Here is a 12616-nt window from a genome sequence, read left to right as displayed (position 1 = left end):
TCCCACCATTTGGTGCAATGGTGGGTGAGTGACTTGGCATTTCTAATAAAGCGCAAGGATGCATGATAAATAGAGTCCAGTCTCTGTAAGACAGAGGAGGCTGCATGCGAATACAACAAGTCACCATAATCAATTACAGAGAGAGAAGTGGCCTGAACAAGCTTCTTTCTAGCCATAAGCGGGAAGCAAGCCTTATTACGAAAAATAAAAACCCAATTTCAATTTAAGCTTCCCCACAAGATTATCCATATGAACTTTAAAGGACAACTTATCATCCAACCATATACCTAGGTACAGTGGGGGAAAAAAGTATTTAGTCAGCCACCAATTGTGCAAGTTCTCCCACTTAAAAAGATGAGAGAGGCCTGTAATTTTCATCATAGGTACACGTCAACTATGACAGACAAAATGAAAAAAAAAAATCCAGAAAATCACATTGTAGGATTTTAATGAATTTATTTGCAAATTATGGTGGAAAATAAGTATTTGGTCAATAACAAAAGTTTCTCAATACTTTGTTATATACCCTTTGTTGGCAATGACACAGGTCAAACGTTTTCTGTAAGTCTTCACAAGGTTTTCACACACTGTTGCTGGTATTTTGGCCCATTCCTCCATGCAGATCTCCTCTAGAGCAGTGATGTTTTGGGGCTGTCGCTGGGCAACACAGACTTTCAACTCCCTCCAAAGATTTTCTATGGGGTTGAGATCTGGAGACTGGCTAGGCCACTCCAGGACCTTGAAATGCTTCTTATGAAGCCACTCCTTCGTTGCCTGGGCGGTGTGTTTGGGATCATTGTCATGCTGAAAGACCCAGCCACGTTTCATCTTCAATGCCCTTCCTGATGGAAGTAGGTTTTCACTCAGAATCTCACGATACATGGCCCCATTCATTCTTTCCTTTACACGGATCAGTCGTCCTGGTCCCTTTGCAGAAAAACAGCCCCAAAGCATGATGTTTCCACCCCCATGCTTCACAGTAGGTATGGTGTTCTTTGGATGCAACTCAGCATTCTTTGTCCTCCAAACACGACGAGTTGAGTTTTTACCAAAAAGTTATATTTTGGTTTCATCTGACCATATGACATTCTCCCAATCCTCTTCTGGATCATCCAAATGCACTCTAGCAAACTTCAGACGGGCCTGGACATGTACTGGCTTAAGCAGGGGGACACGTCTGGCACTGCAGGATTTGAGTCCCTGGCGGCGTAGTGTGTTACTGATGGTAGGCTTTGTTACTTTGGTCCCAGCTCTCTGCAGGTCATTCACTAGGTCTCCCCGTGTGGTTCTGGGATTTTTGCTCACCGTTCTTGTGATCATTTTGACCCCACGGGGTGAGATCTTGCGTGGAGCCCCAGATCGAGGGAGATTATCAGTGGTCTTGTATGTCTTCCATTTCCTAATAATTGCTCCCACAGTTGATTTCTTCAAACCAAGCTGCTTACCTATTGCAGATTCAGTCTTCCCAGCCTGGTGCAGGTCTACAATTTTGTTTCTGGTGTCCTTTGACAGCTCTTTGGTCTTGGCCATAGTGGAGTTTGGAGTGTGACTGTTTGAGGTTGTGGACAGGTGTCTTTTATACTGATAACAAGTTCAAACAGGTGCCATTAATACAGGTAACGAGTGGAAGACAGAGGAGCCTCTTAAAGAAGAAGTTACAGGTCTGTGAGAGCCAGAATTCTTGCTTGTTTGTAGGTGACCAAATACTTATTTTCCACCCTAATTTGCAAATAAATTCATTAAAAATCCTACAATGTGATTTTCTGGATTTTTTTTCCTCAATTTGTCTGCCATAGTTGATGTGTACCTATGATGAAAATTACAGGCCTCTCTCATCTTTTTAAGTGGGAGAACTTGCACAATTTGTGGCTGACTAAATACTATTTTCCCCACTGTATTTGTAGGATGACACTTTTTCAATGGATAAGCCACCAGATGTGACAATGCTAACCTTCTCTGGCTGAGTGTGAGCTCTGGTAAAGGTCATGAACGTTGTTTTCTTTACATTCAAGACTAGTTTGAGCCCATAAAGGGAGGCCTGCAGTGACTGAAAAGCAGTCTGGAGCTCTTCAACAGCTTGAACCAGAGAAGGAGCACATTAATATATGACTGTATCATCTGCATATAGATGCAACTTTGCTGGTTGCATCCCATTTCCCAGATCATTAATAAAATTGAGGACAACACAGTAGCTAAAATGGAACCCTGGGGCACACGTATATTAATCTCAAGAAAGCTAGACTTGTGATTGTCAGCATATACACATTGTGTTCTGTCAGAAAGATAGTTCCTAAACCAATCTACTGCCCCTTCACTGAGACCAATGTTACTGAGTCTAGCTAGCAACAATTAATGGTCAACTGAATCAAATGCCTTTTGATAAATCAACAAACAGAGCAGCACAATGGTGCTTTTTATCAAGTGCGTTGATGTCATTTGCCAGTGCCATAGCTGTGCCCCGATCTAAAGCCAGACTGAACCCCACTCAGGATGTTATTTTCAATTAAGACGTTTTTTAACTGTGAGTTCTCTAAGGATTCATAGACTTTGGCCAGGATAGGGAGTTTGGAGATAGGACGATAATTATTAGCATCTGAGGGATCTCCACCCTTTAGTAGTGGGAGGACATAAGCTGATTGGTCAAGAGACTCAAGTTGAAAATGTGAGCCACAGGTTCAGTAATAATACCAGCTGCTATCTTTAAGACGTAGGGATCCTTCTTAGTGTCTATTGCCTTTAGTGCTTTATAGACCTCAGCATAAGAAACAGGCTCAAAGTTAAAATGGTTCACATGAGAGCCTATATCATAGTTTACTGTAACAGAGCTTACATTAGAGGCCTGGGCCCCAACATTATCAAAAACTGAACCAGCAGATAATAAGTGCTTGTTAAAAAAAACTACAATATCAGCTTTATCCTTCACTTCATTAGAATCCATCATTAAATGGTCAGGAAAGCCAGAGGATACATTAGAACCGGACACTGATTTGATTAGCTTCCAGAACTTGGTAGGGTTGCTTAGGTTCTCTGTGACTGCATTTAGATACTAATCTGATTTGGACTTCATGATCAATCCTGTACATTTGTTTCTTAGCGCTCTGAAGGAGGCCCAGTCAACGGGAGCATTTGTATGTCTAGCTTGAGCCCAAGAGACATTTCTCTTTCCAATTAATTCTGTCAAGTTATCTGAAAACCAGGGATTGTCCCCTTCTAAATTTCTTCACAGGGGCATGCTTATCACAAATGGACACAAATTGCATATAAAAATAGTCCCAGGCAGTGTCAACATCGGGAATCAGACTTACTCTGTCAATATTGTGGTACAGATCATGTAAGAACGCTTACTCATCAAACTGCCTAAAATGTATTTAGAAAATATAACAGGGTTTGGTCATTTTTGTATTTCTAACACAAGCAATTGCACGGTGATCACTGACATCATTACTAGGGGTGTAACGATCCATCTACTACATCGATGTATCGATTTATATTCCTATGATCCAACTACATCGATCTGTGCTCGGCGAGTTGGCCTTTTGGACAACATATATCGATCTAACATCGTTTTAAAATGTAATAAATCGATTGTATCGATACTAGGAAATAACCCATTGGATTTAAGCACGTCAGACTTTATATGGATGTTTTTTCTTAGCACTTTTAATGATAAAGGCTTTAAACATTACTCGATTCAGTCTGCCTATCCGTGACGTCATCGCGCCAACAGCAGCGCAAAGGCGCAACGACAACAAAACATAGCATGGCGGACGACAGAGGAGAAGCCGACGAGCGAGAAATTATCAAGCCACCATTGCGGTCCTTACAAGAAACAGGAATCTAGGAAACTTCACCTGCACTGTCCAGTATCCAGGTATGTATTTCAGTCACACTGGTTGAATTTTTGGCTAAAAGGTTACTGAATCGATTTCAAGTCACTGAATCGTTTCGGATCGTATCGTTCTAAATGAACCAATATCGTCCTTGAATCGTATCGACAACCACGAATCGTGATACAAATCGAATCGTTGTTAAAACGAATCGTTACACCCCTAATCATTACAGAATATCCCAGTCGATGTGCATTTGTGAGGGGTATTCGTTAGAAGAATGTTCAACAGCGTTGATTTGTTAGGTGCTCTGGGATTCGATCTTGTAGGCGCATGAATTAATTGCACGAGATTCAGAGTCACACAGTTCTTTAAAAGAGTCTGATACAGATGTAAGCATGTCCCAGTTCAAATCGCCTAAAATAATGAATTCAGAGTCATTTAGCTTGTGCCGGACATCAGAGAGAGAGTTTAGTGCATCTCCAGAAGCCGAGGGCGGTCTGTAGCAGCTGACTACAGTGATCTGGGAGTCCTTATATACGTTCACTTTAACCGCAAGCAATTCAAAATGTTTGGCTTTGGTAATCAGAGAATTTCAGAGATGTTAAACTTGGATTTCACATAAATTGCAACCCCTCCTCCTTTACTCATCTGCTCAGTTTTAAAAACTGTGTACCCATCAATAGAAATCAAGTTATTTGACACAGATTTCATTAGCCAAGTTTCTGATAAAACCATTATGTCCTCATTTGTCATATTGGCCCATATTCTAATCAAGTCTATTTTTGGAAATAGACTTCTAATATTAACATGCAAGAGGCCAAAACCTGTTCTGTTTTTTAAATCATAGGGAGTCTGTAGAGATTGCATGGTATCTGCCGGCCCAGGGTTTGGAGATCAACAATAAAAGCATAACAATACATCTCAGTTGCCCAATGCGTGAGGACTTGGCGGAGCCAGCACCATTGTCAATGAAACAAGCTGAGTCTTTTGACACAGGAAGAAAAGTAATTCAAGAGTTTGTGATTTTGGAAGTATGCTATCAAGTGTAGGTCCACTTGCGTTTGAGAGTGGTACAAATGCAGTTGCAGAGAGTCCAAGTTCCTGGTGGTATTAACATGATGGTCTCGTCGGAGTGTTTACAAATTGTAGGGCGTAAGGCAAAGATAATTCACTCACCCATTGATCATTCAGCCTATTTAATCCAGGATGGCATTGAGTAAAGAGAAAGCACAGTAAGCGATACATAATGCTGGTTTTTAGAGTCCTTTCAGCACAGGTGACGACCAGTAGACGTTGTGTACAATGACGTAGATTTTCTCACGGCCCACGGTACATCAGGTTTTCCAATCTGTAAACCGCTTCTCCACTCCTAGCCTTCAGTGCGCACCTGCAATCGAGTAGCAGGCCTTGCGCGCAGACAGACTCCTGACTCGGCGTGCTACAACTCCAAAAAGGTGTAGGCTACAGTTTACGAGCAGCCCGAGGCAGAAAAAAAAGGCTTTCTCTAAAAATAATAGTTGTTATATACAGCATCCACCTACACATCAAAAGTGTTTGCTTCTGTAGACAGGATCCGGGTCATTAAAACAACTCAGATCTCAATGATCAGACATACAAACGGACACACTGATTGGCAGCCATTAAAGAACACCATCTGTGTTCTCTTAGACAGGTAACTCTTGATCCACAATATGGCAGAGGATGTATGCCATAACACATTTAGTTTTTTTCAGCAGTGGAAAAAACAATGTTTTTGATAATGTCAAAAGCTGTACTGAAGTCTAAAAACAGCTCCCACAATCTTCTTATTATCAATTTCTTTCAGCCAATCATCAGTCTTTTGTGTAAGTGCCATACATGTTGAGTGCCCTTCCCTATAAGCGTGCTGAAAGTCAGTTGTTAATTTGTTTACTGTGAAATAGCATTGTATCTCGTCAAACACAATTTTGTTCAAAAGTTTGGTAGCAGGATGATTGGTCGGCTGTTTGAACCAGTAAAGTGTGCTTTACTATTCTTGGGTAGCGGAATTAATTTAGCTTCCCTCCAGGCCAGAGGGGGCACACTTTCCTGTAGGTTTAGATTGAAGCGATGGCAAATAGGAGTGGTTACTTTCAACAAGAAGTTACGTTTCAAATGATCATCATCCGGTGAGTGGAACTGTTTTTATTTATTTATTGCAGCTATGCTCTTTGAAAATGATGCATTATGCATGTGAAACATTGTTACATCTAAACTTTAGATCACCGGTTACTTTGTGTGCTGAAAGTGATCAAGATGTTTGCAATGGGAAGTAATAGTTGTACATTTCGATTTGGAAATGCTTAGCCTAATGGTTGTGTTTTTGTGTTCTTATGATTGGGACCTACTGGCTTATTATGTCCTAGTGAATGGGCTGCTTATTCTTTAACATCATGCTGTGTGTGACTGCTGCCTTTTTATCAGCACTTGTGTTTTACAAAAAGTGCGCTCTCCTACATGGAGTGCACTAGTATTACGGCCGCTGTCCTTTCAGCATCACGAGCGTGTCACACTCATATCCTTTGATGTGTCACTGTTGTCGCTTTTGATGATAGCAAGGTTTCTTTCCGGATCAAAAGGGGGCTTAGGTGGTGGGCGTGGCAGGGGGTGTGGCCAGTGGCGGCTCCTGAAAAAATTCTCAGGGGGGGCAATTTTTCTGATGATTTAGGTGACCTACACACATTTTAAAAAAGATATGTCCAGCAACAACATGAAGACAGGGGCAGCATATAAGTCAATACTGATATACACATTACTTGCTTCAAAAAGGCCTCATGGTTGAATTGGAAATATGTGCACCTGAGCATAATTCACAACAAGCAAGCAGGAGCTTTTGATAGAGGCTACTGAAAACATTGATGCAAGTTATTGGTAATAAGAAATTTTTATAGACTTCCATATTCTGCCCTCTTGTATAGATTTGTGAAAATGAACAGTGATAGACATTTTGCCTGAAAACAGAATTTGAAAATAATTTATAGAAAAGGTAAACACAGCTATCTGTATGGCTTTGTAAAAATGAACAACCATATTCTGGCCAATTGTATAGATTTGTAAATATGAACAACCATATTCTGGCCAATTGTATAGATTTGTAAAAATGAACATGAACAGATTTTTTTTTTTTTACTTAAAAAAAAATGAAAAATAACTATTTTAAACAACATCAACTGTGAACTGATTTGGGCGTGTGTGTGTTAAAGAGACAGACAGGGAGGGACAAAGAGAGAGAGAGGCTACATTACTTGTACTGAAACTGTTCTAGCTTGCTGCATGATCAAATTCAGCTGATGCGCATAGCAATGCACGTAATGGGCATTCTTGAAATGCTCACGCACCTTTTGCTGCACACCAGCCTTCTCTCCCCTCATCACACTGGCTCCATCGTAAGCTTGCGCAATGAGTTTGACTTTCTCGTCGTCTGCAAAAAGACCGTTCAGTCTCTCCAAAAGCACACTGGCGATTGAGACTGAGGTTGATTCCGAGATGGGAAGGAACTCAAAAAAGCGCTCCTGCACTTTGTGGTTGCTATCTATGTACCTCAGCACAAGCACCAGCTGTGTCTGTGTAGAAACGTCCGTGGTCTCGTCAGCTTGGATAGCTACGAAGTTCGCCGACTTCACCTCCTCCACAATATGTTCCCTTATGACCGCTAGCATACACTCCAGTAGCTCGTTTTGAATGGTCTTTGATGTGCCCTTGAAAACTTTAGCATTTTTAAGATGGTCATCAAACACCTCATCTAATTGTGCCACAAAGTTGACAAGTCCAAGAAAAATACCAGGGTTGGTGGAGCCCTCAGTTTCATCTTTGCCTCGCAAAGCTAGCCATCTTGACAGTAGTACGTGAATTGATTGACGCTGCTACCCGCTCTTTTCTTAGTTATGTTCATGGTTACTTATGTTACGTATGACGAAAGCGCGTAAGTGCAAGCCCTCCCGGAACCCATAGAGATTGTATTGAAAGCTCTGATATTTGAAAAAAAAAAGATTTTACATGAGAGTCTATGAGAGACTCCTGGGCGATTTTCAACCTGACTGAAATCGCCCCAAAAGGGGCGGGGCCATTTGAAGCACGACTTTAGCCTGATTGGACATTTAGTGGCAGATCAGACGTCTAGATTAGAACACTGATAACTACTGTTGCCGTGATATAATTTATTAGAAAAAAAATCCCTTCCTTTTCCCGTTTGGCAGTGCGTCGCCCATATCGCCCTAATGAACACACCGCCCCTGGGCGTGGCAATGGCCACGGTCGGCCCGTCTGCTCGGCTGGATTGTGGAGAAAATATTAGAGGCCCACATCTTGGCGGTGTTGAAATGTTTGAATTGTTAAAGGGATACTTTGAGATTTTGGCAATGAGGCCTTTATCTACTTCCGCAGAGACCGATGTAAATGACTTGTAAATAAGAATTTGTTCTTAACTGACTTGCCTAGTTAAATAAAGGTATAAAAAAATAAAAAATATTACGCTAACACTAGTTAGCATTGGCTACCTTCATACTGGACACAAAATCCCGAAGTACCCCTTTATGCCAATTTTCTGCAATTCTACACATTTCTCCATGGAGCTGAGAGATTGCTTCAGTTTTAATCACATTTCCTGCAGTTCTGCACATTTTTCCATGGAACTGAGAGAAAATGTTGCCGTTTTTAAAGCTAATTTAAATCCCGAAAATGTATTCAAGGCATCCCAAAAAAATGCGTAGGTGGACCGTCCCAGTATTGCTATGGATGAAAAATCCCTGGATAGTGTTAGGTTACCATAGGTTGTGTAAGCAGTGCTGCTGTTGGTACCATTATCCATGCAGGTGCTGTCTCTGTGGGAGTGGCAGCCCAAAGTGCAGGTCAGGCCTGTTTGATTCAGTTGGGTGCATTAAGTGATACGTTTCTGTTATTTATGTTGATTTGTTAGTTCGGTACAACGTTTTGGGAGATCCCCCACTGAAGGCCTAGGTCTAATAGTCACAGTTTGCCACTGGATGCACTTAAAATGTGTCCAGTGTGCCATTGGCTCTTCATTTGGCACATAACAATGTATATCTCAGCAGATCGGAGGTTGTAGTGAAATCCGTTTCAATTCCAATCAAACCAGCAAATAAACCAGATCATCAAAGAATCTGTGTCTTAAACCATTTAATCTGTGTTTTAGATTGAAAGTCTTGTTTTTTTTGCTTCAAAAGAGTGATCAGGGGCATGCAACTAGTTTTCCTTCGCACAAAATACATTATTGCAACACATTCTACAGAAAATAGCATCATTTTCATCGGATGACAACAAAGTGCAATGCTATTTGGCTAGCAGCCACACATAGCTAGCTAATTTACATTTGCTTACAATGAAAAAGCAAGGTCTTTTTTGCAAAAACGATGCATGGCCATCATATGTCTCTGTGTCCAGAATGTAAGGAAGTTGGAGGCAGTTTCGCAAGCCAATGCTAATTAGCGTAAGTGCGATGACTGGAAGTCTATTGGTATCTGCTAGCATGCAGCAGATACCCAGAGACTTCCAGTCATTGCGCTAACGCTTGTTAGCAATTGCGCTAGCGCTAGTTAGCAACTTCCTTCAAACTGCACACGGAGCAATAAAAATGGTATCCACAAGTTCATCTGACTCTGGGGAAGTAGATACAGGGCCTCATTGCCAAAATCCCGAAGTATCCCTTTAAGATTAGGATTGGGGGAAGGGAAGCTGATCGTAGATCTGTACCTAGGGGAAACTTCACTCTCGAGCTTAACTGCTATTCCAGACTGTGCTTTGTCTCCCCTCCAGAGTTCATGCGTAGCCCCTGTGTGGAGGCGGGCCTCATCCCCCCCCTTGTGCAGCTGCTCCACTCCAAGGACCAGGAGGTGCTGCTGCAGACAGGCCGTGCCCTGGGCAACATCTGCTACGACAGCCGTAAGTACACCCTGTCATAGGTTTCCCTTACATGTTTCTCACCGGGTGGAAAAGCACCCGGGATCGGTGTCAATGGGTTCCACCATCAGCATTTTCAATGTGATTTCTTTTATTTATTTTTTAACATGTGAAGGGGAGGTCACTTTATCAGGAGGGGGGCCCATCTTGCCTAGGTGTAATTGTAGGGGAGGTATTGAAGTTCCTTTGCCTCTCAACTGTCCCCCCTCTGCTCTCCCTGAGGAGGTGCCTTACATCATGGGGGAAACTGGTGTCAGCGGAATCCAAGCCGGCTATTAGCAATATCTGCTCTTTTGTATGGCATTGATCTGCTGAAAAAGCGGTTTAGTCTTAGGTCATCATAATGGGATATAGCCTAGCCTGTTTCACAAGTGGGAAATACTCTGGCCATAATTTGGAATACTCTGGCCATAAAGGGCCAAAAGTATCTGAGATGACTATGATATTCCATGGTTCTACCCGAAAGTCAATGTAAAATCCATAATTTTTCATCTGTTGAGTAGCAAAGGCTTGGCTAAGCAGCTCTAATATAACACTATTTAGGAACTCTGTCTGTTTTAAGAGGCGCCAGGATGACAGCCCATCCCCTGTTAGTCTGGGGAACCAGTCAGCCCTGAGTACCTGCTGAGAGCAGCACTTCTTTCCCCAGATGGACACCCTCACCTTCAACGTCTGTCACACAAAGATAAAACTGCTTACAATGCCTCTAGAACGGGGTGTCAAACATACGGATCCGGCCCGCGAGGTGGTTCAATCTGGCCCACCGGTGGTTTGAGTAAAAAAAAATGTGTGGGGTGCGGGAAGTGTAGAAATGATAATGAACCTACATTCATACAGTTTCTTGACTGTGTCCAGCTCGTTAATAATCACCGAAATGAAAGCTAGACAGTCAGGGAGCATCGAATATTCCAAAAACTATGTATAGAGGACAATTTTTTTCCCATCTTGATGGCGAGGAAATATAACATATTTTCAGTTCGACCTTCCAGACCTCGTTGAAGACCAAATGAGGCCCCCGCGTCAAAATTAGCTTGACACCCCTGCTCTAGAATAAAGATTTAGGGGACGTAATCAAGAGTTGTCGTGAATACATTTAGGGGAAAATGTTATCGGTGGTTAGTTCCGTCTGTGTGTTCCGTTGAGGCCTTAATGGCAGCTATTGTTTCTGGTGCATTGTTTCTGCCGTCACTTAAAGGTGAGACGTCTATGGTTTGATAGGATCAGAAAGAGTATATGAGTGTGGGGGCAGCTGGTTAAGCCTTTTTAGCATGGTGGCAGAAACGTATGTTTCAGTCGGCGCTGCAGCTGTTTCCAACTCTTAATGGGGGCACCACTGAAGAAATGTACATTTACATTTTAGTCAGTTTAGAAGGAGTCTGTTGTTGTTTGGTACTGGCCTTTCAAAATGTAATTACCACAAGACAAACTGACCGCTTCAACTGCCAATCGTCGTGCATTCAAACAACTTCCAGACCTAGCAGCAGAAAAACAATGCCAGCATTTTGTCCATCAATGGCAACCAGATTCCAGCCAGTTTGTTTAGTCCTTTCTCTGCTCTGTTTCTACTACAACTCTCTCTCTCCCCCTCCCTCCCCATCTCTCTTTTGCTCTCTCACCTCTTTTCTCTTCTTGACTCATCATCTAACACTTCTTCTGCAAGCTCCAGACATTCTTATTCGGTCTGCCACCGTCATGCACACACAACACTGTATAATGTGTCAATATGTTCCTGTGTTAAAACAACTAATGCAGGCAATATACTGACAAGGCCCATGCTGTAACACTTCCTCTGCTAGCTACGCTCCAGACATCCCCATTTCATCTGCCATCATCAAGCACACACTTTATAATGTGTCGATATGTTCCAGTGTCAGCTAACTTTTTTTTAACCTTACTTTGTGTGCTGAAAGTGATCAAGATGTTTGCAATGGGAAGTAATAGTTGTACATTTCGATTTGGAAATGCTTAGCCTAATGGTTGTGTTTTTGTATTCTTATGATTGGGACCTACTGGCTTATTATGTCAGTGTGAACGGGCTGCTTATTCTTTAACATCATGCTGTGTGTGAGGACATCTTCCCCACCTCCAGAGTTCTAGCTAGGTGACTTTCATTCCTTCCTGGTCTGTTGTCTCTAGTCAAATGAGATTCAACCATACAGATGAGTATATCTGTGTGCTTTACATTAGTCCCTGTTTAGTTCGGTGCTGCCATGAGAGCACATGGCCTCCGTACATCTATGGTCTATCTTGCTACATTATCTCTTGGCACACCAAGCACTCCTGGTCTACAGTTCATGTGATGTCTGCAGTCAAAGGTGATGTCCTTAAAGTTGAACCCCTAACCTCAGGAGCACCAACTAATTCCCATTTTAGTTGACCCAACTAACATTGTTGACAACATTTTTAACACTTTGGTGAGGTTCATTTTATGTTCTATAAATATGACATAGGCTAATTTGTATGCAAAATCATGTAAAAAATAATATACTGAACCAAAATATAAACGCAACATGTAAAGTGTTGGTCCCATGTTTCATGAGCTGAAATAAAGCCCTTTTGTGGGGAAAAACTCATTCTGATTGGCTGGGCCTGGCTGCCAAGTGGGTAGGCCTATGCCCACCTATGGCTGCACCCCTGCCCAGTCATGTGAAATCCATAGATTAGGGCCTAATGAATTCATTTCATGACTGATTTCCTTATATGAACTGTAACTCAGTAAAATCTTTGAAATTGTTGCATGTTGCGTTTAATATTTTTGTTTAGCATATATTTGTATGGCTGTAGTCGATTGCTATGTTGAGCAGAGCAGTGTCCTACAAAGGTACTGTGGTCTGTAGTAATATGGTGCTAAT

The 12616-nt window shown here is 42.0% G+C and overlaps 1 protein-coding gene across 1 annotated transcript in view; it reads left to right on the top strand.

The window, feature by feature from the left end:
- The window catches only part of LOC311113058 (rap1 GTPase-GDP dissociation stimulator 1-like), a 52988-nt gene that overhangs the window by 18230 nt on the left and 22142 nt on the right, over nucleotides 1-12616 (top strand). The window contains exon 4 of the mRNA XM_084156191.1: nucleotides 9621-9746. Within this exon, the coding sequence (XP_084012317.1) occupies nucleotides 9621-9746 (126 nt within the window). The remainder of the gene's footprint in view (nucleotides 1-9620; nucleotides 9747-12616) is intronic.

This window comes from Coregonus lavaretus, assembly GCF_964263955.1.
Source record: "Coregonus lavaretus genome assembly, chromosome: 39".
Taxonomy (NCBI): Eukaryota; Metazoa; Chordata; class Actinopteri; order Salmoniformes; family Salmonidae; genus Coregonus; species Coregonus lavaretus.
The sequence above is the reverse complement of the archived record's forward strand: the minus strand, read 5'-3'. Positions and strand labels throughout refer to the sequence as shown.